The 25,371-nt window shown below is 38.8% G+C and overlaps 2 protein-coding genes across 2 annotated transcripts in view; both read right to left on the bottom strand.

The window, feature by feature from the left end:
* Positions 1–20,970, bottom strand: part of FAM149A (family with sequence similarity 149 member A) — a 53,040-nt gene extending 32,070 nt beyond the window's left edge. Inside the window, exon 1 of the mRNA XM_041751871.1 lies at positions 20,835–20,970. The gene's annotated coding sequence lies outside the window, so the exon portion shown is untranslated. The remainder of the gene's footprint in view (positions 1–20,834) is intronic.
* A 1,618-nt stretch (positions 20,971–22,588) lies between these two features.
* TLR3 (toll like receptor 3) overlaps positions 22,589–25,371 on the bottom strand; it is a 41,464-nt gene continuing 38,681 nt past the window's right edge. Inside the window, exon 6 of the mRNA XM_041753390.1 lies at positions 22,589–23,457. Within this exon, the coding sequence (XP_041609324.1) occupies positions 23,440–23,457 (18 nt within the window). The 3' untranslated portion in view covers positions 22,589–23,439. The remainder of the gene's footprint in view (positions 23,458–25,371) is intronic.

Below are 25,371 nucleotides of genomic sequence, written 5' to 3'. Positions count from 1 at the left end.
CTTACAAGCCCTCTGCAAAAGATCTGGAGCATCTCAAGCATACTATATTTAACAAAGCATATAGAAAAGTTTTAAAATTTTTCTATATTATTTGTTACAGAAATGTTGTATCTGTAAAGAAGTAGAGACTTTTATTAGACTTTTACTATGAAGGCTATAAAAAACTTGGAAAGTCCTAAGTTATTTATGAGGTTAACAGCTTATATAAAATTTACAGAAAAATATAGAATTAGTATTTGATTCAAAACAAAACACCTGAATTGGTTATTTAGAAATCCAACAATTTCTAAATTGGTGCTGCAATCTATTAAGAACAATAATTATTAGGTAAGATCATATGAAATTGCCAGTTGTGTACTGTTTTGAATCAAAAAACCAGAAATTTTATCAGTCAACCTAATACAATGGATGAATGGATTCAATAACATTCTTCAATAGTTTTTCTTACTTTTAGGAGTTAACTTTACTGTACTATTATAGTAGAAAGTGAAAAAGGAAACAAATAATCCAAAAAATGTTTTATAAATATTTTTATAAAGAATTCATCAGACTTTCAAAGTGAAAACAATTAAGTATATCCTATGAAGAGTCAAATTTCCTCCACAGCAGCATCAATATAGTCAAATTTTCCAAAACAGAGTGTTTTAATGTTTAATTTCACCCATTCTCTTAATTCAGAGAGCAGAAAATAAAGACTTGGTAATAATTGCTAGATCACTATTATAATTTCAGTTTCATTTGATATCATTGAAATATTAAAATACAATTGATCCTCATTATTCATGGTTTTCATATTTGTGAATTCACCTACTTGCTAAAATGTATTTGTAATTCCAAAATCATTACTCAAAGTGCTTTCATGCTTGTTCATGGACATGCGAAGAGTGGCAAAAAACTTGAGTTGCCTGAATGGCATGCTCTCAGTAGAAGTGGAACAGGGCGCCATTTTGCCTGGTTATTTTTGCTCTAATACTATAATTAAATGCCCTTTTGTAGTCTGTTTAATGCCATGTTACTTTGTATTTTTGTGTTTTTAGTTACTGATTTTGCTGTCAAAATTTGTGAGATACAGCAAAAATAGTGCTTAGAGGGAAATTATAGCATTGAATACATATATTAGAAAAGAAGATCTAAAATCAATCATCTAAGCTTCCACCTTAGGAAACTAGAAAAAAGAAGAGCAAATAAAATCCAAAGTAAGCAGAAGAAAAGAAATAATTAAAATTAGAGAAGAAATTTAAAAAATGAAAACAAGAAATTTAATAGAGAAAATCAATGAAATCAAAAGATGGTTCTTTGAAAAGCTTGATAAAAATCAATAATCCTCTAGCCGGAAAAAGAGAAAGAAGACACAAATTACTGAAGTCAGAAATGAAAGAGGGAATATCACTACAAATACCATGGACATTAAAAATACACGAAAGGAATATACACTAAACAACTCACTGCATAAAAATTTGATAACGTAGATGAAACAGACCAATTCCTTGAAAGACACATCTGCCAAAACTCACACAAAAAGAAGCAGGCAATCTGAATAGGCCACCTAAATCTATTAAAGAAATTAAATCAATAATTAAAAACCTTCCCAAACAGAAAGCACCAGGCCTAAATGGATTCATTGGCTAATTCTACCATACATTTAAGGAAGAAATTATACCAATTCTCTAAATCTCTTTCAGAAGATAAAAGCAGAGGAAACACTTCCTACCTCATTCTATGTGGCCAGCATCCCCATAATACTAAAATCAAAGACCTTACAAGAAAACTAGAGATCAATATCTCCCACAAAGATAAATGCAAAAATTCTCAATAAGTTATTAGTAAATTGAATCCAACAATGTATAAAAAGAATTATACACCATGACCCAGAAGGAATTATCCTAGGTGTGCAAGGCTAGTTTAACATACAAAAAACAATGAACATGATCTATCATATCAACAAACTAAAGAAAAATCACATGATTACAGTAATAAATGCATAAAATGCATTTGACAAAATCCAACATCCATTCATGAAAAAACTCTCAATAAAGTAGGAATAGAGGGGAATTTTTTTCAACTTGATAAAGAGCATCCACATAAAGCTTACAGCTGACATTTTACTCAATGGCGGAAAGCTAGAAGCTTTCCCCCTAAGGTGAGGAATATGTCAGGATGTCCTATCTCACCACTCACTTTTCAACATTATATTGGAAGTCCTTACAAATTCAATAAAACACAAAAATGAAAGAAAAAGTATGCTGATTTGGAAGACAGAAAACTATTTTTGTTTCCAAATTATCTCTATATGGAAAATCCAAAAGAATTTACAAAAAACAAAAACAAAAACAAAAGCGAAAAACACCTGGAATTAATAAGTGATTATAGCAAAGTTGTAGGATACAAGATTAATATTTAAAAGTGAATTGTTTCCCTACATATCAGCAATGAGCAAGAGGATTTAAAATAAAAAATACAATGCTATTTACATTGGCACACCTGAAAATGAATTATTTAGATATACATCCAACAAAATATGTACAAAATCTATATGAGGAAAATTACAAAGGCTGATGAAAGAAATCAAGGGAGAACTAAATAAGTGGAGAAATAGTCCATGTTCATGGATAGAAAGACTCAATATTGTTAAGGTATTAGTTCTTCCCAAATTGATGTATAGATTTAATGTAATCCAAATCAAGATTCCAGTAAAAAGTTATTTTGTGGATATCAACAAACTGATATCTAGAATTGATTCTAAAGTTTATATGGAGACACAGAAGACCCAGATTACTAACCAACATTGAAGGAGAAGAACTAAGTTAAGGAACTGATGCTACCTGACTTCAAGACTTACCATAAAGCTACCATAATCAAGGTTGGTATTGGTAAAAGAGTACACAATAGATCAACGGAACAGGGTAGAGAGCCCACAGATATATTTACATATAGTCAGCTAATCTTGGACAAAGAAGTGAAGACAATACAGTAAGCAAAGACAATCTCATCAACAAATGGTGCTAAAACAACTGGATATCCACATGCAAAAAAATCAACCTAGACACAGACCTTACATCCGCCTCAAAAATTAACTTGAAATGGACCATAAACCTACATGTAAAACAAAAAAGCTCTAAAACTCCTAGAAGATAACATAGAAGAAAATCTTGATGACTTAGGGTTTAGCAATGACTTTTTAGATAAAACACTAAAGGCATGCCCCATGAAAGAAAGATTTGACAAGCGGGCCTTCATTAAAATGAAACATTTCTACTCTGTGAGGGATATTGTCAAGAGAATGGAAAGAAAAGCCTGGGAAACAAGAGTGGGAGAAAATACCTGCAAAAGACACATTTGATAAAGAACTGTTATCCAAAATGTAGAAAGAACTGTTAAGACCAACAATTAGAAAAGAACTTTGTTAAAAATGGGCCAAAGACCTTAACAGACACCCCATCAAAGAAGATGTACAGATATCGAAGAAGCAAGTGAAAATATACTCCACATCATAGGTCATCAGGGAACTGCAAATTGAAGCAAAAATGAAATACCACTACACACCCTTATAATGGTCAAAATGCTGAACACTGACAACACCAATTGCTGGTAAGGAGATAGAGCAAAGGAACTCTTTCATAGCTGGTGGGAATGGGAAATGGTACATCCATTTTGGAAGACAATTCGGCAGTTTCTTACAAAACTAAATGTACTCTTTTTTTTTTTTTTTAAAGATGTTGCTTATTTATTTGAGAGAGATAATGAGAGAGAGTGTCCCAGTGGAGAGGGGCAGAGGGAGCAGGAGAAAGAATCTGAAGCAGAATCCACACAGAGCACAGATCTAGAAGCCGGGCTGGATCCCACAACCAGATCATGACCTGAGCCAAAACCAAGAGTCTGATGCTCAACAGACTGAGCCACCCAGGTGCCCCCAAACATACTCTTACAATGCAACCCAGGAATCTCACTTCTTGATATTTGCCCAAAGGAGTGAAAATTTATGTCTACCTAAAATGTGCACACAGATGTTTATAGCAGCCTTATTCATAATCACTACAGCTTGGAGGCAACCAAGCACCTTCAGTAGGTGAATGGATAAATGAACTGAGGTACATCCAGACAATGAAATATTCAGCTCTAAAAATAAATGAGCTAGCAGGCTATGAAAGGGCAGAGAGAAAACTTAAATACATATTACTAAGTGAAATAAGCAGTCCGAAAAGGCTACACACTGTATGATTCCAAATATATGACGTTCTGAAAACGAAAATATGGAGAGCATAAAAAGATCAGTGTTCACCAAGGCTTAGAGAGAGGGAAGGATGAGGACGCAGAGAATTCTTAGGGCGGGGGAAATACTCTGTGTGGTACTACAGTGGTAGATACATGTCAAACATTTGTTCAAACACATACAAGGCTGAACCCTAATGTAAACTATGGATTTGGGGTGATAATGATGTGACAATGTAGGTTCATCATTAGTAGGAAATACCCAGCTCTGGTGGGAGATGTTGATAATAGGAAGGTTCTGCATATGTTGGGCAGAGGGAATATGTGAAATATCTTTACCGTTACTCAGTTTTGTTGTGAACTTCAAATTGCTCAAAAAATAGTCTAAAAAATGCCAGCCTAAAAAGTTGCAGACGTAAAAAATAAAAACCATAGTTTCTCAAATTTTTAATCTCTGGGATTGGGATATAGATCACTAAGAGCATCTTACCATAGTGGCCAGCTGAGTGGCAATCAGGAAATCCTTGTGATACACCATAAAGACTAGGCTCCCATGGCACACTCAATAGGATGATTATTTTTTTAAGATTTTATTTATTTATTCATGAGATACACAGAGAGAAAGAAGCAGAGACATAGGCAAAGGGAGAAGCAGGCTCCATGCAGGGAGCCGAATGTGGGACTCGATCCCTGGACTCCAGGATCACATCCTGAGCCAAAGGCAGATGCTCAAACACTGAGCCACTCAGGCATCCCTCATTAGGATGACTATTATCCAAAAAAACAAAACATGACGTGTGGGTGAGGATGTGAAAAACTTGAAGCCCTCGCCTTGTTGGTGGGACTGTAAAATGGTGCAGCTATTATGGAAGACAATCTGGTGGTTCCTTACAAAATTAAATATAGAATTGCCATATGATGTAGCATTTCCACTTCCAGGTAAATACCCCAAGGATTGAAAGCAGGGACTCCAGCAGATACTTATGTACCATTATTCATAACAGTGTTATTTGCATGAGCCACAAGATGGAAACAACCCAAATATTCATCGACATATAAACAAACAGAATGTGGTCTATACTTACAATTAAATATTATTCTGTTTTTAAAAAACATGAAATTTTGATACATGCTATCACATGGAGGAGATACTCTCTCCCTCTTCCTCTGCCACTCCCCCTCCATCACTCTCACACACACTCTCTCTAAAAAAAGTAGTTAAAAATGGTACATTTTATGTTATATTTTACCACATTAAGAAAAGGATCACCTTCCAATTTGAGTAATGAGTATTAGTGACCTGAAACAAAATCTGGAAATAATACAGAAGCACTTATCTAAACTTTAACAGCCAATGCCCTAGGGAGGACATGGGACAGTGTTGAATCAGACTTCTTTATTCACATTCCCTAAGCGGGGTCAAGTGTAGGTTGGCTCTATCTATGTTACTAACTGCAAAGCCAGCTTAAGAGGTCGGCCCCACCTTTTATACTTTACTGGGTTCATGTTAAAAAGATTGTTTCATCCCTGTTTTAATGCTATAGAAAATGTGTGGAAAAAACAAGGCCCTGACAATGCTTAATGGAAAACAAATTCAAAATTAAAAGGATAGACAAGGGTGCCTGGGTGGCTCAGTGGTTGAGTGTCTGCCTTTGGCTCAGGTCATGATGCTGGGATCCTGGGATGGAGCCCCACATCAGGCTCCTTGCTCAGCTAGGGGTCTGCTTCTCTCTTTCCCTCTGTCTGCTGCTCCCTGTTTGTGTACTTGCTTTCTCTCAAATAAATGAATACAATTTTTTAAAAAATAAGAAAATTTGCTGAAATGGAAATAAGTCTATAAAGATTTGCCCTTTGTTAAAGGCAACATAAACTGGAGAATGATATTGTGCCATGGGAATTTATCAAATAATTAATATTACCAGGTCTCTGCTGTGGAAATACTAAGTTTATCTATGTTTCTAAGTCTTTTTAACAAAGATGTATTTTTTATTTGAAAGAGAGAGTGGGGGGAAAGGCAAAGGAAAGAGAATCTCCAGCAGACTCCCCACTGAGTGTGGAACCCAACATGCGACTCAACCTCATGACCCAGAGATCATGACCTGGGCCAAAACCAAGAGTCAGATGCTTAATGGACTGAGCCACCACAGAGCCCTGTGTTTCTAAGTCTTACTCTGAAACTATTTAGGTTTTTGTTTTTCAACCTTGTACAGAGATGATAATGTAAAATAGAAGCTAAACTCAACTTATAAATTCCAAAGGGCCTCCTATGCAATGATTAATTGCAGTTACAGTGCCAGCTCACCTTACAAAGCTTTCGTGGGGTAATTAAAAGCTTCCTAGTTGAAGCAAATGGTGGGTATTTGTCATTTCTAATGGCTGAGTAATATTCCATTGTATACATAAACCACATCTTCTCTATCCATTCATCTTTCGATGGACACCGAGGCTCCTTCCAGTTTGGCTATTGTGGACACTGCTGCTAGAAACATCGGGGTGCAGGTGTCCTGGCGTTTCATTGCATCTGTGTCTTTGGGGTAAATCCCCAACAGTGCAATTGCTGGGTTGTAGGGCAGGTCTATTTTTAACTCTTTGAGGAACCTCCACACAGTTTTCCAGAGTAAATTGAACACCAACAAAAAATAAATTTATTATAAAAAAAAACAGGCAAAAATCTTCCTAGTTAGTGGTCTCTTTTGATTAACTGAAGTTCTTAATTTTAATATAGTGTAATTTACCAATCTTTTCTTTTCGGTTAGCATTTTTTGGAGGGTCTTATTTAAGAGATCTTTGTCTATATAAGACATAAAGATCATCTCCTAGGCTTTCTTCTGGAAGCTTCTTCTGGAAGCTTGTGTTTCATATTGAGATCTACAATTCACTTGAAATTGATTTTTTATGTGAAATGTGATGTAAGTGATCAAGTCTATTTTACTTCTTTAAGGATGTACAACTGATGTTGCAACATTTATTGAAAAGACCACCATTTGACCAACATTTGCAAAGCCTACTTTGCAACAATCAAACATTCATATACTTAGAAGACTGTACTTGGCTTCCTTATTACATGCCACTGGCCTATTTGTCTGTCTTGGCATCAATAATATACTTTATGTATTAATGTGGATTTATAATAAATCTAGTATCCTTTAGAGTATGTATTGTATATTTTTGTAAATATTGTTATATAGTAATTACTGCTATTTTGATTTATATTCTCTATCAATTGCTGTGAAAGGTATGTTAATATCTTTCATTAGGATTTTAGATTTCCTTATTCTTTTAGTCAATTGTTGCTATAAACATAGATGGGTTTTTGTTTTCACAAACTAAAATTTTAGGCTCCTTTTTTTTTTGCTGTAAAATACACTCTTTGCTATCTACAAGGTTATTACTGAGTTGTAAAAATGATCTTCTCCCCATATTTGGTAATTCTTGTATTCCCCCATTCAATCTTGGCTGCCACAACCAGACATAAAGCATGAGAACACTGGTAGGGAAAACTTAGCAGCAGATATTAAATGTCCCAGGTCTGTAAAAAATAGATACCTCTTTATATAATTTGAAATTATGTTTCTGGTGTCCCTAAATTTAGAATTTTCATATCTTCTAATAAAGTAGCTCTTCTATATTTATAAAATGGCCCTTGTTACCTCCATGAATGCTTTTTGGTTAAGGTTTACCTGGGGGACACCTGGGTGGCTCAGCAGTTGAGCCTCTGCCTTTGACTCAGGGTGTGATCCTGAGTCCTGGGATGGAGTCCCACATCAGGCTTCCTGAATGGGGCCTGCTTCTCCCTCTGCCTGTGTCTCTGCCTCTCTCTGTGTGTGTCTCTCATGAATAAATAAATAAAATTTAAAGTTTTCTTGGTCTGATATTATACAACCTACAACAGCATTCCTTTCATTAGAATTTACATGTATAGACATTCCGTCCATACATTTATATTCAGTATTTCTGTATTCTTATATCTAAACTGCTTCTTCAGTAAACAATATAAAGTTGTTGCTTAGAGCTAAATTCAGAGAGGATTAAATTTGCCTCTTATGGCAGACTGGGCTGAGGCACTCTACCAATCCCAAATCGCATTAATCCAATCAGTAATTAAGAAGATTTAAATCTGGGTTTCAGTCTCTTTGATGCTGGTCTTTTTCCAGTTCACCCTAACTCCTGAGTGGTTTCTTTTGTTTATTGTCCAGCCCTCCTAGTTGCACTCAGGTGGTGGTTGGTCTGATATAGTCTAGTCTGCTGTTGCTGAATTAAAGTTAAGGGAATTTTTGTAGCAAACTATTGTACAATGTGTGATATAAATCACCATTCATCTCCCAGGCGAGTCTTCAATAAAATATACATTTTTCCCCTAATGTTTAATGAGGAAGAATTAGCAAACATTTTATGGTGAAAACAGGGTTGCATCCTGCTTCATGGTCAGCTTGAGGCAAAAACAGATGTTTCCAACAGGGACAAGTATATGAATTAGAAGTATATTTGGAGTACACAAACACAGACACAGACACACACACAAAAGATGTTAAAGTGTCAATATTAAATGAGCAGTTGGAATGCATTAAATAATAATAATAATAAACATTCTAATCCTAAACTGAATTTGATATTGACCTTGAATTCACAAAAATCATGAGCTCTGAGATATAACAGACATATTTCCAGTAAGCACAGCTCAACCTTAATAAATAATAATAATAAACTCAAAAACACATTTTCCTCATTACAGGAAGGAAACACATTATGAGCTAAGGTGTTTCATGAAGAATTCCTTTGTTTTTGTTTTGTTTGGCTTTTGATAACATTTAGCTGAGTCACTCTTCAAGACTTCTGTCTTGAAAAAACTACTCTGAGTCCTCCTGCAGGGCACAATTTCTTCTTATTCATGTATCATCGAAAATCCTAACTTCAATCTCCATTGTGAGCTATGAACCACAAATTTGGGACCAATTTTATCAATGATGTTCATTTCAAAATAGAATGCTTTCGAGACTATCATTTTCATTTACATTTTCATATTCTTGATATTCTTGTTTATGTGGAGAGGAAGAGATTACATGAACAATTGTGCATGAAAATGTGTCTTGCACATAAAAATGTCATTCTCTAACGTGGGGGAAACCGAGGTTGAGAGCATCTCCTTGACGGATCCCCATCTCCTGTCCAGCTCTGTGAATTCTGAAGAGCGGAGCTCCTAATATCTCTTTTGAGTGTTCATATGAGAGTACCATTTTCAGTAATTTCATAAGCTATTGTTAAAAACATCCTCTTGTTCCAATCTACCTGTCATATCCAGGAGGCTTTGGAAGTAAGCATATTTCTTATACTCATTAGCAGTGATGTGCTGGTAAACCGGCTCTTTGAAAAAACATAAGTCCTGATGTGAGGTGTTTGCAGATGTGCAGGGTGTGAATACTCTCTCCTTGGCCAGCTTCCAGCCACCGCTGAGGCTGTGGTGCCACTCAGTGTGGATCAGGAAATAGATGCACATAATTGGCTCCTACCAGCCCTTTCAATCAACTCCAGCAGACCACTGCTTCTGGGGAGGGAAGGATTCTCAGTGAATCACACAAATTGCTACTTTTGCCTCCAAAATAACTGCCATCACCACAATATTTCGAACTGACTCACAAGACAGCTTGCTCACTGCAGAAGTCCATTCTACTCTTCAGCCACCTTAAGTCAGGGTTATATTAAGAGCCAGATTTTCTCTTCACGTCCAATGTTAAACTCTACCACCAAGTTAAGACAAAGTATTAGAAGCAGAACTGCAGTGGAGTCAGAAGGGAGAACAAGGATAGAGAGACAGGTGCTGGATGGCAGGTGACTCCCACAAGATTCCATTTTGCAACCTCAAACTAGGTGGTGTGTATGTGTGGGGCAGCGTGTTAGGATAGGCACAATGCAGGTTTGCATACACTGGAATCTAGCAACTGTCATTACTAATAATTATTTTACATTGGAAATAGGGTCCTACAGATTTCTTCAATATAATTTCAATGTGCTCCATTAAAAGAAATTCCATTGTAAGGAACTGAAGTTAATGGTTAATTTAAAAATTGTCACTTTAATGAATCTTTATTTTTTTCACTCATTTTCTTTTTTTTATAATAAATTTATTTTTTGTTGGTGTTCAATTTGCCAAAATACAGAATAACACCCAGTGCTCATCCCGTCAAGTGCCCCTCTCAGTGCCCGTCACCCATTCACCCCCACCCCCCACCCTCCTCCCCTTCCACCACCCCTAGTTCGCTTCCCAGAGCTAGGAGTCTTCATGTTCTGTCTCCCTTTCTGATATTTCCCACACACTTCTTCTAGGGAGTTCCACACACTTCCTTTATATTCCCTTTCATTATTATTTATATTCCCCAAATGAATAAGAACATATAATGTTTGTCCTTCTCCGATTGACTTACTTCACTCAGCATAATACCCTCTAGTTAATGAATCTTTAAAATAAATACCTCATTATTTGATTTTTTTAGGTACTCAAAATTATATCATTATGTTAGAAATCAATAAGCAAGATCCAAAATGTTAAATGTTACATGAAAGAAAAAAATTCTTTAGATAAACATGAATATAAGTGCCTGGTAAGGATTACAGTGGTCAATATTTAATTATAAGGCTTCTTCTAAACCCTTAAGTGAAACATCTGGTTAAGAAAATGCTAATGTGAAGGTGTACCCTTTCCCCTAGCTAGGGCCATATCTAATTGCTGCTTCTCTATTTTTACTAGTAAGACAATGCTTGCTAATCATCTGCCTTACTAGTGTGAATAAAATATTTGATTTGCTATTAAATATATATGAAATAATTTATAAGAATAATATATACAATAAAAGAGAGTTGGTAAAACTAATATTTTATTTTAAATAAGTCATGGCTTTGGGATAAAAGTCATTTTTTTATCTGCACTTCAAAATGGACAAAACTAAGAGTAGCATTTTCAGTAATTTGGTCCCTTTATCAGTATTACTAGAAGTATTATTCCAAGAAAGGTATTTTTAGATTACTCATTAACATAATTTCTATTTTTCAGATTTAGTTTTGGAAAGAGTAAATTTTATTTTGGAAACTTTATTTTTGGCAAAATTTCTTAGAGTCAGTTTGTTCCAGGGAAAATACTACCAATCATCTTAGAAATAGATTTTTATCCTCCTTACCATCTTAAACAATTCCTGAAAAAACACTGGGCTCTACATATGTATGCATGACACAGATCGACTGCTCAGATTTGAATGTTACATTCTCCACCTATTAGCCATGTGCAAGTAAACAATTTCTTTTCTTTTCTGAGCCTCAATATCTTCATCTATAAAAAGGAAATAAAACTCCTACCTTGTATGTTTGTTTTGGGGATTCTTGATAAGTCTATAAAACCTGCATGCAGCATTTGGTATCTAGGAGACATGGAAATACCAGCTGTCGTTTCCAATGCTAAGAAACTTGGCTTTGCAGAACAATACATATTTGAGGAATATGCTTATAAAAATGTTAAAACTAGTGAGTAAAACAAAAGTCTGACTGAAGTAGGCCTTTTCTTGAGAATATATCACCTGCTTCTTTAAAATACATTTTAAATATAAAATCAAAGTTCCCTAGGATTTATCTTTATGCATTAACTTAGCAATGAAATTACTGGATTTTAAGGGGCAGGAGTTCATTTTTTCAATGGAGACTCTTAATTCAACTAGATTATAAAGAATCTTGGATATACATGAATAGCTTCTAAGACTTCACTGTTGAATGGTAGAAATTTAAATTAAATGTTTCATTTCAAAAGAAGTCCCCATTTTAACCGCCTGTGCATCTAGTGACACTCTCTGTAATTTAATTATTAGCATTAAAAACCTAATGTAATTTATGAGCTTCCAAGTTGGGGTTTGTCTTCATCTTTATTACTGGCATTATAATGAATTTAAGATGACAATGATCCGAAGAAGAATATACGTGTATATGTGCATATGAAAAGAACACTTTATGCAGTTCAACTTAGCCTAAATAATCTGTTTTTTAAACAAAAGTAAGGAAAGGCTTGGCTTGACTATTTTTCTTATCATTGCCAGAGACCATCCACTTATTTTCCAAGTTTCTACCTGGATATTTACTCATTTTGAAAGCTTTATTTAATTACTGTGCTTTATGAAACATGGTGTCTTGTCTTCATTGACTGTTTCCACTGCTCAAGAATATAAAGTCAATTTTTAAATTTTTTCAATACACATTTAATGAATAGTATGTATTCATTTATTTAATGAGTAGCACAAAGTACTTAATGAATCATGTCCTATTTAATATGCATATGTATAATACCTGGTATTCCTAGGACCATAGAATATTCAGGTAAATTTTTATAATAAAGCAAAATTTTTGCCTATAGATCATAAAATTATACCCAAGATGGTGTGGTTTGGCTGTTGGTGAATTAAACACATATCCACACTGCTCTGGTGAGGGGGAAAGTGTTCCCATGTGAAGGTTATGTGGTAGAGTATTTTTAAATGTATTTCAACTGATATTTTTTTCCCTAGTGCGTTCATGTTCCTTTGTCCCTTCCCACACTGAATAATCCAAAGCTTTTTTGCCTATTGCTTCAGAAAACAAAGAATGTAGCAGGATTTTTTCCCCTTGATTTTTATGTGTCTGTGTGTTTTTATTAAGGCCTGTACTTACAAGATTGGTATGGACTTTTAACTTAGTAAAAGATTTAAGGAAAAACACATACATCAGGGAAGTTCTTCCCATCCCTTCAAAGAGAAAAAGATCCCCTAGAATGGAGAGATTCTGTGGGTCATATTTTCCGTCTCCAAGAAGGCAATCTTTGAGAGAGTTGGAAATGAGGATGTGTGACTTGAGTGGCCACTAAAGGCAAAATAGTGCACTAGGGACATTGCACCCTAGACAAGGCACAAAGCCAGGAGGTCGATTGAAACCTAGATAGCCCTCTGGTTGATTTGCACCACAGTGCAGTAATGGGCCTAGTGGAGGAGTATCTTTTCTCATTCCCATGAACTGGTGGGTTCCTAAATCAGGCATTCAGCACCAGGGGGTTCCTAGAGGTTTTCTCTAGGATCTAAGGTAATGGATCAGAGGGTACCTGTGCCCTGATCCTTCAGTAGAGCTGGGGTAAGGATCCCAGAGAAAAGAAAGTGTATGCGGTGTGGGTTGGCATCCTCCTGGATGTCCTATAATGAAGAATGTTGGTATGAGAGCAACAGGCTGACTTCAGGGGCTCCCATGAGCAGCACAGAAATAAGGGAGAGAGCCCTGAACTTGAAGAGCCTTGGTGGATATGTGCATGAGACCTGGGTTATAAGAAGGTTATAAAGAAGGATAAGATGAGATTATGGACATTTCAGTGTATCCAGAAAGGACAGAGGTTATCAAAAAACAAGTGGGCTCCTTCCCTGCCACTGAATATCCTGATCCTATGTGAGCACCAACCCCCACCCCCAAAAAGTGGCTCAAGCCTAAGATAAAGATGGGAGAAATCCCAAATAGCTGAGTGTTCATTTCTATCAGTTTGGCAGAATGTGAGCCTCAAATAGAAATCAAATGTAAACTACGGGAAAATAGTCTCATGGGTCATAAGATCAGAGTCCTCACCGTGACATGCTTCTTTTCCATTGGATTCAGAAGAGATTAATACATTGTGATCATCACTTAATCACAAGCAAAGGACTGTTCCCAAAGATTGGCAACAAGAGAAGAAAGCATGTCGTGTTTGCAAATTTTCTGTCAAAAGTTCCTTTTGTCAAAAAAAAAAAAAGTTCCTTTTGTCTGGAAATTATCTGTGTTTGCAAGTTATGTTTTATAAGACAAATTGCCAGCAAGGGTGTGAATGAATTATGAGAATCATGATGAACATCACCTTTGGCTTATAACTTCAAAAAACAAACAAACAAAAAAGTAATAGTATGAGAAATCCCTTCCCTTTGAGCAGTGGACTCTTGGCCGTAGGTTGTAACCACAGGACCACAGTCCCCAAAGGTGTTGTGAATAGAGCATATTTGCAACTCTAGATCATTTGAACAACTTGAAGAATCTCATCTTTAATCAGAGGGTACTCTGAATGTTGCTTAGCCCTGTACCTAGGGAAAGTGAAAAGATGGTATAATCGCTTGGTTGGTTTTTTCTCTCTTGCTGTCCTGAAATTTTTTGTTCCCTATGGTCTAAACTTATGTAAGTGAAGTCTGTGTTGGTGCTTCTCAAGCTACTGTGTATTGTCTGACCATTTAAAAAAAAAAGTTTCCAATTCATTATGGATAACTAATTGTCAAAGTATAAACAATATAAATTAACTAGAAAATATACTGGAAAAAAGACACACAAAATACAAACACAAATGTTTGGCTATCAGTCAATAGGCATAAAGTTACTCTGTCAATTGTGAAAGTTTCTAAATGCTTATTCTCACTTTCTGTACTTATACAGTCTTGGACTGTGAACAGGTAACCGACAGGACACATGTTGAGAAACACTAGTCTAGCACAGAGAAGAAACACCTCTAATTTTAGAAGATCTTATAGCACCCAGCAACAACAACAAAAAGAACACTCTAGACTTGCACAGCACGTAATGCACTGCCATCGAATCTGCAACTGCTGTACACATTCACCATTAACTGCCTAAGGAAAGCCGCCATATTTATATTTCCAGTCCTTAATCTTTCTCCCAAGTTCCACATGTGAATGTCCAGCTCTCTGCCTGACACCTTCTTCAGTTGCTTCCCTAAAATTTCAACTCAATGTGCAACCCAAAGTGAATTCCTCATCTACCCAACACACCCACTTCTTCTGTGTTTCTCCTTTATTAATGACCTTCTCCTTGCAGCCATGTAAAATGATCTTCATGTCTCCTTCTTGCTTCCTTCAGCTGCACTGATGCATTGCCAATCTTATGGTATTTATCATCCCAATATCTTTATTATTATTAATTGCATCCCAGACCCTCCTACTTGTCATTCGGTTTATTGCCAGAGCCTCTCTACTATTTCAGGGTTTACGCTCTCCTGTGCATTAGCTTAATCCTTCAAAAGCTCAGCCCTGTTCAGGCCACTTCCCTGTCTAAAAACACTTGGTGGCCTCTCCAGTGTTTACTAAACAGAGTCTGGTATCCAAGGCTCTCCCTGGCTTTCTCCTAATGCCTTTTCACAAACACTGTGCTCTTAACAAATTGGACTTCCTATGTGACATATGGTTTTGTGCCTCCATGATTGGCTCACATGGTTTTAGTCTCCTGAAATGTCCTTCCAAATCACAAGTCTCTATGTCCCCCAGTTTGACAAGTTTTTTAGGACTCAAATTCCTGAGCCTCCCCCCCCCTTCCCATTATCTATGGACACCTTCTCCCCTAACCATGTGCTCATGGTAATTTGTCTGAAACCTCTCCTGAATCGTTCATCTTATTTTTCTTATTTTTTGATGATAAGATTCATTTCCAGTTGTTGCTCAGAAGGTCTAGCTCTATATGGGTTTTAGATAAAACAGATATTTTATAAACACAGGTTGATGACTAATGTTTGGAAAATAATATATTAATCTCTACTGAAGACCATAGCAATAAACTGTAGTTTATATAAAGAATGCTGATGGTGGGTGATAAGTAAAAAGATATTGAAAATAATTATGAGCCAATAGTAGTAGTTACTTAATGAGTGCTTACATACCAGCCACTGGAAGATGTTTGCATATGTTATCACTTTTAATGTGTACAATATCTCTTTGACTAGGTATATTATTAATGCCCACTTTAGGGATGAAAAGGTAAGGCTTAAAGACAAGTAAGGTGGATACTTAACTAGTATTCTATTCTTAATATTCTCAGAAAGATTATAAAGAAGGATTTGAATCCAAGTCAGTCTGACTTCAAACGTACACTCTAAAAACTTTATTTATTTATTTATTTATTTATTTATTTATTTATTTATTTATGGTTTTATGATTTTATATATTTATTCATGAGAGACACAGAGAGAGAGGCAGAGACCTAGGCAGTGGGAGAAGTAGGCTCCCTCTGGGGAGCCCGATACAGGACTTGATCCCAGGACCTTGGGATCCCACCCTGAGCCAAAGACAGATACTCAACCACTGAGCCACCCAGGAGTCCCAAAACTATCCTCATTTAAACTTATTATTATAATTTTAGACTATCAAGATTTTATATCCCACATTATGGGATTGTTGTTATGTACCTGGCACATCTCAAGCAGCCAACATTATAGACATGTTAGCTACTATATTAGAAGAAAATCAAAATGTGTTCTTTAAATATGTAGCAGAACATATAATTATTAGGTCAAATATAATTTTTGAGATTTTTGAATACAACAAAGTAAAGATGATAATTTAAAGCATAAAAAACAACTGCATAAGACAGTAAAAATGAAGTAGTTTTCTTGGATTGAAGCAAATGCTAGACAATTAAGCAAATACTTGGACAACCAACTCACTTTATTAGTATTTTTAATAAAGGTAATGGTCATAAGACTGAAATAGAAAGTAATAGTCATATAACAATGATCTATTCAGCTCACTATTCATCCCTGTGGAAATGCAAAGTCCCAGCAGAAAATATTACTAACTTTGGGGAAACTCTAAGACAAGGAAACAGAAAGACCCAAGACAGCAATTATTCCTAAGGAAGGACATTTAAATTGCCTCTAGAGTTTTATGAGATTATCCACTAAAGTTAATAAAATTGTTTTCTATCTTATATTTATTGTTATATTATTTTATTTTTAGTGTTTTATTTATTACATATGTTGTCTAAAGTGGCACAGGACAAAGAGTTTATTATTCAAAAAGGATGTAATATGTGAGCATGAATCACAAGGTTAGTGGGTAGGAATGTGCAAGACCTGTACAAAACATGGGCTGGGAATAATTTGTGACATTACTGATCATTCTGCAGCGTCTGCAAAAATAAAAAATTAAAAGTTCGATTCCAGGGTGGCAAATACATTTCTTCTATGTACTATACCACAATCAGTGGTCATACTAACGAAGTTAACCTTTATCTTCTGTAAGTTTTGATGAAAGATTAGAGTACTCTAAGTTGTTCTCCCAAATAATGGAACTAAAAGACACCATTTATTACAGTCATATGATAAGTGTAAATGGATTCTTTTTTTCTGTCACTTGGTTCTTCACCTGGAATGCATCCTTTCAGGAAACCTGTTCTCAAATTTCATTTCTGTGCCAAGAAGCAGATGGCAATCATGGCTAACATTCTTAAAGCACTTCTCCATGTGTTAGGTACTTAAAATACTATTGCAATCAATTTCTAGAACATCCTTATGAGGCCAGTATTATCATCTGCATTTTATTGAAGAGGAAAAGCTACAATTTGGAACACTGAATAGCCTGCCATGGTTTACACAGCCAGCAAAGGGTTTAAGATTGGAATCCAGCTCTTCTGATTCCTGGGTAGACAGACATCGCTCCAACCCTGGGCTGCTTCTGAAACAGGTGAACTAAGTCCCTGCATTTGTTTTACTACCAGCCAAGTTAACAAGCCCTGAAGGCAGTTACTGCAATAATTCCATACTAACATGACTCTGACAATGGAACTCAATGACTCAAAATAGCAACAATTGTCTGCTAACAGCTATAACTTATAAATAAAAGAAACAGAAATCCTTTCTGACCACATGAAGTTTACAATCCACTAACATTTGTATACAGTTGTTATCTATCTATATACCTACCTGAACAACTGTTAGAAATTCTTTTATTTTGAGAACAAACAGAATAAGACCTTTCACAAGGTGGTAATTGTGTAGTTCACACCAGAAGTGCAAAAAGAGGTAGTGTGGTGTGTGGGCAAAACTGAGAAACCGTGTGGAAGAAAGGCAAGGGGAAGTAAGGGTGAAGACAAAAAAGTGTGGGATACCTATAAGGGAGTGCAAGAAGGTGAGGTGAAGAAGGGAACTCAGTATCCTCTGCCTCTGGTTCAGAGGGGCAGCCAAGGTGCCTTGTGGGATGCAAAGGGCAAGCCCTTCTTCCGTGGGCCATTCATTTACTGAAGCCATGGTTCAGAGATCAAAACCCGTGCTGCTATACAGCACGTTATTAAAAAAAAAAAAATTAAGAGAAAAACAAAATCAAGAAAGTTTGCATACTCCCCCATCAAATTAATTTCACCATTTTTAGCCTTAATAGAACAGTACAGAATCAGAATGTAAAACGTATGGGTTTTCTTCAAAGAAATATAAACTGAATGAGGATTTTCCTTTGTAACTGAGTGTAATGGTCTCACCATTAGATTCATGGGCTCAGGGGTTTATTTACTGTTGTTTCCATGTCTCCACACTCTCTTTACCTACTGCCTTTTTCTTCCTACTCCTGCATTAACCACCTCCACTTCCCCATGTCCCCCAGGCTTTAGAAAGCCAAATACTCTATTTTAATATTAATCAAGCAGGCTAATAATTCGAAGCAGCTATCTGCAAACTGGCAGGTGAGGTTGTAGTTGTATAATGTAAATCTATCATTAAATGGTGTTTGTTTATTCAATGTTATATAGCCAACCCAGAAATCCGAGAGGAAAAAATATACTTTCAGGTGCAAAAGGTTTGTAGTATTGAAGGAAAAATCACCTTAATACTTTCTTCCTTTCTCCTTGTCCCTTTGTAAACTTATAAATGAAAAAGGAATGAGGCATGAAAGGAAGGGAATGAGTATTTGTGTATTTACAAAAGAAAAATGGTGCACTCAGAGGGCTGTCTGATGTCCTAGGAGAGTATACACACACATTACCAGAAAGATTCTTGAATGCACATATCTGTGCATATTATTTCTGATAGCAATTATTCAAAACTCAGCACCTATACTTTCAGTAAAATTGGGTACATTTACTAATATGGAAGAGTCACTTCCGTAGAGAATGCCAAATACAGTGTTATTCAAAAAGTGCCTATTAAAAATTTTTGGGCAATATAAACATGGACCAAGATGCTTGAGAATTGAAACCAACAGCAGTTCCTTCGGTGGCCACGCTGAATGCCTCAGTGTCTGTAAAAAGCACTAAGACTAGAGTTTAAAGTCAATGTGTAGACCAGTTGGCTCATAAAACATTAACTTCGTAAGTGTTAAGGACCAGTAGCCAACAAGAAAGGCCTAATTCCTTAGAATAGGTGTTCTAGCCATTTATTCTAATGTAATTGATTTCCCTTTGAAAAAAAAAATCAATTGATCAATGTATTTTCTAATAATGATGTTTCAATCAAAAGAAACATTATTTAATTCTTTATTTTAGCATCTGAGATGAATGTCATGCAGAATTGTGAAAATGCAGTTATTTAAATTGTGTATGGGTTAGGATGGGTTTTAATGCAAAAGCTCTAGGGGAAGGGGGGTGGGGGAGAAGGGAAGGGGGGGGGAAGGAGATGGGCAAGAGCTTCTGTGCCAGCAGGCCTGACTATTCTTCCATTACATGTAGAAATTTCCACCATTTCATTATTTTTTTTTGTAGGATGCCGAAGGCTGAGCATTTTTGTACCCACATAGGAGTAGCCATATGTTTTGCTCATTAAGAAATAAAATTCAAAATAATAATAATAATAATAAATAATAATAATAATAAAAGAAATAAAATTCAAAGGGCACCTGGGTGGCTCAGTGGCTGAGTGCCTTCTGCTCAGGTGGTGATTCCAGGGTGCTGGGATAGAGTCCTGCATCCGGCTCCCCACAGGGAGTCAGCTTCTCCCTCTGCCTATGTCCTTGCTTCTCTCTCTGTGTCTCTCATGAGTAAATAAAATCTTCAATTTTTTTTTAAAATTCACCTTAATTCTAAAAATGCATATTTTGCAAGAGGAATGTTTTCATCACTGCTCTTGATGGGGAAGTGTGTATGTGCGTGCATGTGTGTGTCGAGGACAGCGTTCCCCAATTCCCAGTGAAATGCTCCCATGAAGTCAGACAGCGCTTCTGTAGTATCTCAGGGCGCTGCTGCAAGAACTCAGAAGCTCTAGGGTATATGATCAGAAGTGTCCTGAGCATTACAAATCCCATCTGTGTCAGATGATGTTGTACGTATGTAAATTAATTAGATGTCACGCAAAGAAAACCTACTCCATTTGGGATGAAAGTTGTGGGTGATCTCTGAAAAGCAGGGAAGCACAGTGTCTCACCATTTCTTAACATTGTAGCTGCCAACGTGTGTGTGTGTGTGTGTGTGTGTGTGTGTGTGTGGATGTGGGTGTGTGTGTGGGGGGGGGGTTAGGCTGCCCTTCTGTCTGCCAAATTCTGCATGAGAGAAAGACCTGAGGCCTCCGTTCGGGGTCCCTAAGGAAACCAGGGTATCCAACCATCTGAATGAACGCTTCAGCTGCAAGAGACACACTGTGTCCTCCTTTCCCTGAAGCCCTGCTCGGTCTCCCCGCTCCCCGGCGCTGGTAAACAGCAGAGGATCACCTCAACCTGTCACGGCTTGTGCTGAAAGAGCAGGACGCCAAGCAGCAAGGACTCCGGCCAAGTGCGAAGGGCAAGGCGGGTGCCCAGGGGAGCCAGGGGAAGTTCCTGCAAACGGTTTGCTCAGCGGGAGGGGCGGCAGGAGGAGGGGCGGCGTCCCGCCCGGACCCACGGGGACCCCCAGGTCCCTCGGGGCGCGCTACTCACGCTTCGCCGCCGCCCTCCGAGTCGCTGTCCGAGGTCCGCTCCTCGCCCACGTCCGGCAGGGTGAAGAGCAGGGTCCCTGGGGCCGGGCCCCGGGGGCTCCCGAGCGCCGCGCTCTCGCTCTGCGGGGTCCGCCGGGCCCGAGCTCCGCGGGCTCGAGGCTGCACTGCTGCCCCCCGCCGACGGCAGCGCCGCGCAGACCCCGCCGGGGCCCGGGACCCGCCGAGCGGGGGGCAGCGGGGGCGCGGGGGGCGCGGGGGGCGCGGGGGCGGGCGCGGGGGGCGCGGGGGGCGCGGCCGCGCTAAGCGGGGTGCAGGCGCCCCAGCCCGCCCTCCCCGCCGCGGCCGCGCCCCCCGCGGGGCTGCAGGCGGCGGCGGGCGACGGGACCGCGGGGGGCGCGGTCGAGGTCTTGAAGAGCCTGGCAAAGAGGGACCCCAGGTCCGACACGGCGACCTTCATGACCCGGCCTCCGAGGCGCTGAGCCCGCCGCAGCCTGAACCTGCAGACCGCGCGCGGCCGGGCCGCGGGGCTCCATCCACCGCCGCCGGGGCTGCCGGGGGTCCTGGGGTCCCCGCACGCTGGGGGGGGCGCTGAGCCCCCGCGCCGAGCAACCGGCCCCGCGCTCAGCCCCGCGCGGCCCGAGACTGACCTTCCCCGACGGGACGGGCTGGCTGCGCCCGGTGCGGGGGCAGACCCCGGGGGCCCGAGGTCCCGGAGCCCACGGACGCGCGGGCGGCGGCCCCAGCGCCACCGCGGGCTGCAGGGTGACTGGGCCCCGCCCGCGGGGCACCCGGCGCCCCCGGGACGCGCCGGCCGTTGCTAAGCTAAACAAACCCCTGCTTAGCTCCCTGCTAATTGGGCCCCAGACTGCAGCTCGGGCGGCTGCCCCCCCTCGATCCGGGCCTTAAAGGAGCACCGCCACTTCCCGGCACCCCGAGAAAGGAACCGCTTTGCCAGGGGCGCCTGGGGGCTCAGCGGGGGGGCGTGGGCCTTCTGCTCAGGGCGTGACCCCGGGGCCCCGGGATCCGGTCCCTGGGGCCTGCTTCTCCCTCCGCCTGCGTCTCTGCCTCTCTCTCTCTCTCTGTGACTATCATAAATAAAAAAATAAAAAAATAAGTGGCAAGACCACATGTGCCAGCGTCAGGATGATGGCCAGCTCTCTGATAATTGGAAAGGTGCCTACCAACGTGTACTCAGGTGCGTGGACTTGAAACAGCAGTGCCCACTGCTCCGACCTCAAGGCCATGTTCAAAGTGTGTCCCTAGAGATGAACTTGGACAGAAGATTGGGCCTTGATGGTAAAATCCATATCCAATGGGTGTATTCAAAACACCTAATGTACTGAACCAAGAGATTTTATAACTAAAATGTTTGAGAGCTCCAACTCTAATCAGACCGACAACTGGATACAAACTCAAAGGCAGAAATGAAAGGTAGGAGTTCTTTATTAAGGGGAATAAACGGCATTTTGTTAAATATGTGTGAAAGATAAAGTTACAAGTCAGTATATCTGCAGGAGTGTAGGGTCAATTTTGAGCAAGGTTTATTTATTTTTATTTTTTAAAGATTTTTTTTATTTATTCATGAGAGACACAGAGAGAGAGAGAGAGAGAGAGGCCAGAGACACAGGCAGAGGGAGAAGCAGGCTCCATGCAGGGAACCCAACATGGGGCTTGATCCCAGGTCTCCAGGATCACACCCTGGACCCAAGACAGGTGCTAAGCCGCTGAGCCACCAGGGCTGCCCTTGAGCAAGGTTTAAAAATAAGATATTGACCACATTTATCCATTAATGTTTAGTGGAGAGTTTCGTTTTGACCCCAGGAGGTTTAATTTCTGATTTGAGGTGGGCAAGGTAATAAATAAGCCAGTAGTGAATGAATTAACTGATATTCATAACTATATACATTAGTCTTTTGCAAGTTATCGAACTGGATTCTGAGCCATGGGACATTTCTATAGTAATGCCAAGCTCTTCATCAGCTTGAAGACAGCCAACCAGTCTTCCACTTATGACAGTCACATCCTATCATGAGCCCTTTTCTGCATCCAACTACTATGATCAAACATGTCCTGGGCACTTCTCTACTTCAAGATTGTGTTAAGCATGAATACGTAAAAAAGGAGAAGTTCTCTTCCCACAATGTGGAATAATCAGTTTAATATCACAAGCTAAGTATCCTGTGAGTGCCCCAGAAAATGAGGCAGGCACCGCAGTCAGCGTTAGCTTGAGGAAAGAACATCTAAGTGCTTAAGAGAAGAAAGAGACAAGGCAGAGAAGGGTCAGATTATAAAAGGCCTAGGATGTTGGGAATGGGAAAGGTATGCAGTTGTCAGCACGTAAAGCACCAGCACACAGTAAAGAATCAAAATGACAGAAAGAAGGGAAAAGCAACAGACACATCTAAAAACTAGAGGCCAAGGTCTCAGGGTCAACTCGAGCAAGCTGCACCAACTCTGTCATCATGCAAGGACATTAGAGCGGCATAGTTTTGGACCATCAGCACTTCTCATATTCTCACTGTTCCTCTTGTAGCAATTCATCAGGAGGCCTCAGAGGTGTGCAACGTCCATCAGAACGTTGAACTGTTTCTGTTTTCATACAGCATTCATTCAAGATTATAAATCTGCGTCCAAAACATTTTCTGTTTACTTCATAAGGACCTTGACTCTGATTCATAGGACAATTAAATCCTCAACGCAAGTAGAGATCATTTCTAGATTTTGCACTTTCAGTGTTTATGCTGTTAATCATCTGAACACATGTACTGTAACTTGAAGGGACAGCAGCAAAGGAAAAGCACTGCTGAGTGAAGCCTGATTCAAGTCACCCAGTAGTTCTTGAGGAGTAGTACTTATTTGCTGCCCTTAGAATTCCTGATTTTTCAGACTTGAAAATCAGATCAGCCCAAGGCCTTCATAGCTGACCAGCCTATTAGCATGAAGCTCCACTAACCTGACTCCGAAAATACTGATATATAAGCCTAAATTCAAATGTGTTAATTAATAATTACCCAACTAGAGAACTGTCTTCTGCTCTTTTCCCATAATAGGAATTCCTGTTAAGACCAAGTCAAGTTGGAAGATTGTTAGGTGAGCATAGAATGAAAGCAAGGGGAGTAAGTAATATATATGGTATATGACTTACTCCATATGACTTACCATATATATATATTTATATTTATAAATTTATATAAATTTTATAATTATACATATTTATATATAAATATATATTATATATAATTTATATATATATAAATGCTATATGTAAATATACATAAATATGTATGTGTATATATATATAAATGTTTTCTGCCAAGGGGACAGTAACCATAGAGCCAACACCCTCCTCTCTCTTAAAAGAACAACCTTCTTTTAGATATTTCTATGCTCTCATTATTAACCACTTCCTTTCTATGCACATGCTTTTCTTGAAGTATATAGATACAGTTAATAAGATTACAGAAAAGCTCACATTCTTCCAGAACCTGGCTTGAAAGTAGTCTACCTATAAGATGTGTTTATACATATTCTGTCTTGGCTGAATCATGCCCCCTCAAAAGATATGCTGAAATCCTAACCCTCAATTGTGTAAAAGTGTTCTTATTTGGAAAGATGTAATCAAGTTGAGACAAGGCCATTAGGGGCAGCCCGGGTGGCTCAGGGGTTTAGCGCCTGCCTTCGGCCCAGGGTGTGATCCTGGAGACCCAGGATCGAGTCCCACGTCCAGCTCCCTGCATGAAGCCTGCTTCTCCCTCTGCCTGTGTCTCTGCCTCTCTCTGTCTCTCTGTGTGTGTGTGTGTGTGTGTGTGTGTGTGTGTCTCTTTCTCTCTCTCTCTGTCTCCATGAATAAATTAAAAATCTGTAAAAAAAAAAAAAAGACAAGGCCATTAAGATAGGTCCTAATTCAATATGGCTGATATGGCTGCCATCTACTTAAGAAGAGAGAAATTTGAAGACAAACAGAAGGAGAACATCAGGTATGGACAGAGGCAGTTTGGAGTGATGTATCTGCAAGCCAAGGAATGTCAAAGATTGACAGCCATCACCAGAACCTAGAAGGGGCAAGGAAGATTCTATCCTATAGGTCTGAGAGAGAGCATGGCCCTACCAGCACCTAATACTGACTTATAGTTTCCAGAACAATGACAGAATATATTTCTTTTGTTTCAAGTCACTCAGCCCCGGGAAACTAATATACTATTTGGGTATTAATTCATTATCAGAGTATTTCATGATCATAGTATGTGGCTGGTACGTTTATGAACATCTTCAGTGGGGTATTTGCTCTATAAAGCTGGTTACAAATTAAAATCACAATTGTCTCAAATCTACAAGGAGAATGGCAGGAATCATAGAAGGGATGGGGAAGAAGTATCACTATACTGACAAAGCAGTCAATAGAACATTCTGAACAGCCAGCCTCATGAGAAAGGCACAATGGATGACTGATTGATTCTTTTGTTTGAAGGTCCTTTGAAAATGGCCTATAATTGCAAACATGGTGAACAGTTCTCAGCAAGATGCTAGGTCTTTTACAC

This window comes from Vulpes lagopus, chromosome 4 (genome assembly GCF_018345385.1).
Source record: "Vulpes lagopus strain Blue_001 chromosome 4, ASM1834538v1, whole genome shotgun sequence".
Classification (NCBI taxonomy): Eukaryota; Metazoa; Chordata; class Mammalia; order Carnivora; family Canidae; genus Vulpes; species Vulpes lagopus.
The sequence above is the reverse complement of the archived record's forward strand: the minus strand, read 5'-3'. Positions and strand labels throughout refer to the sequence as shown.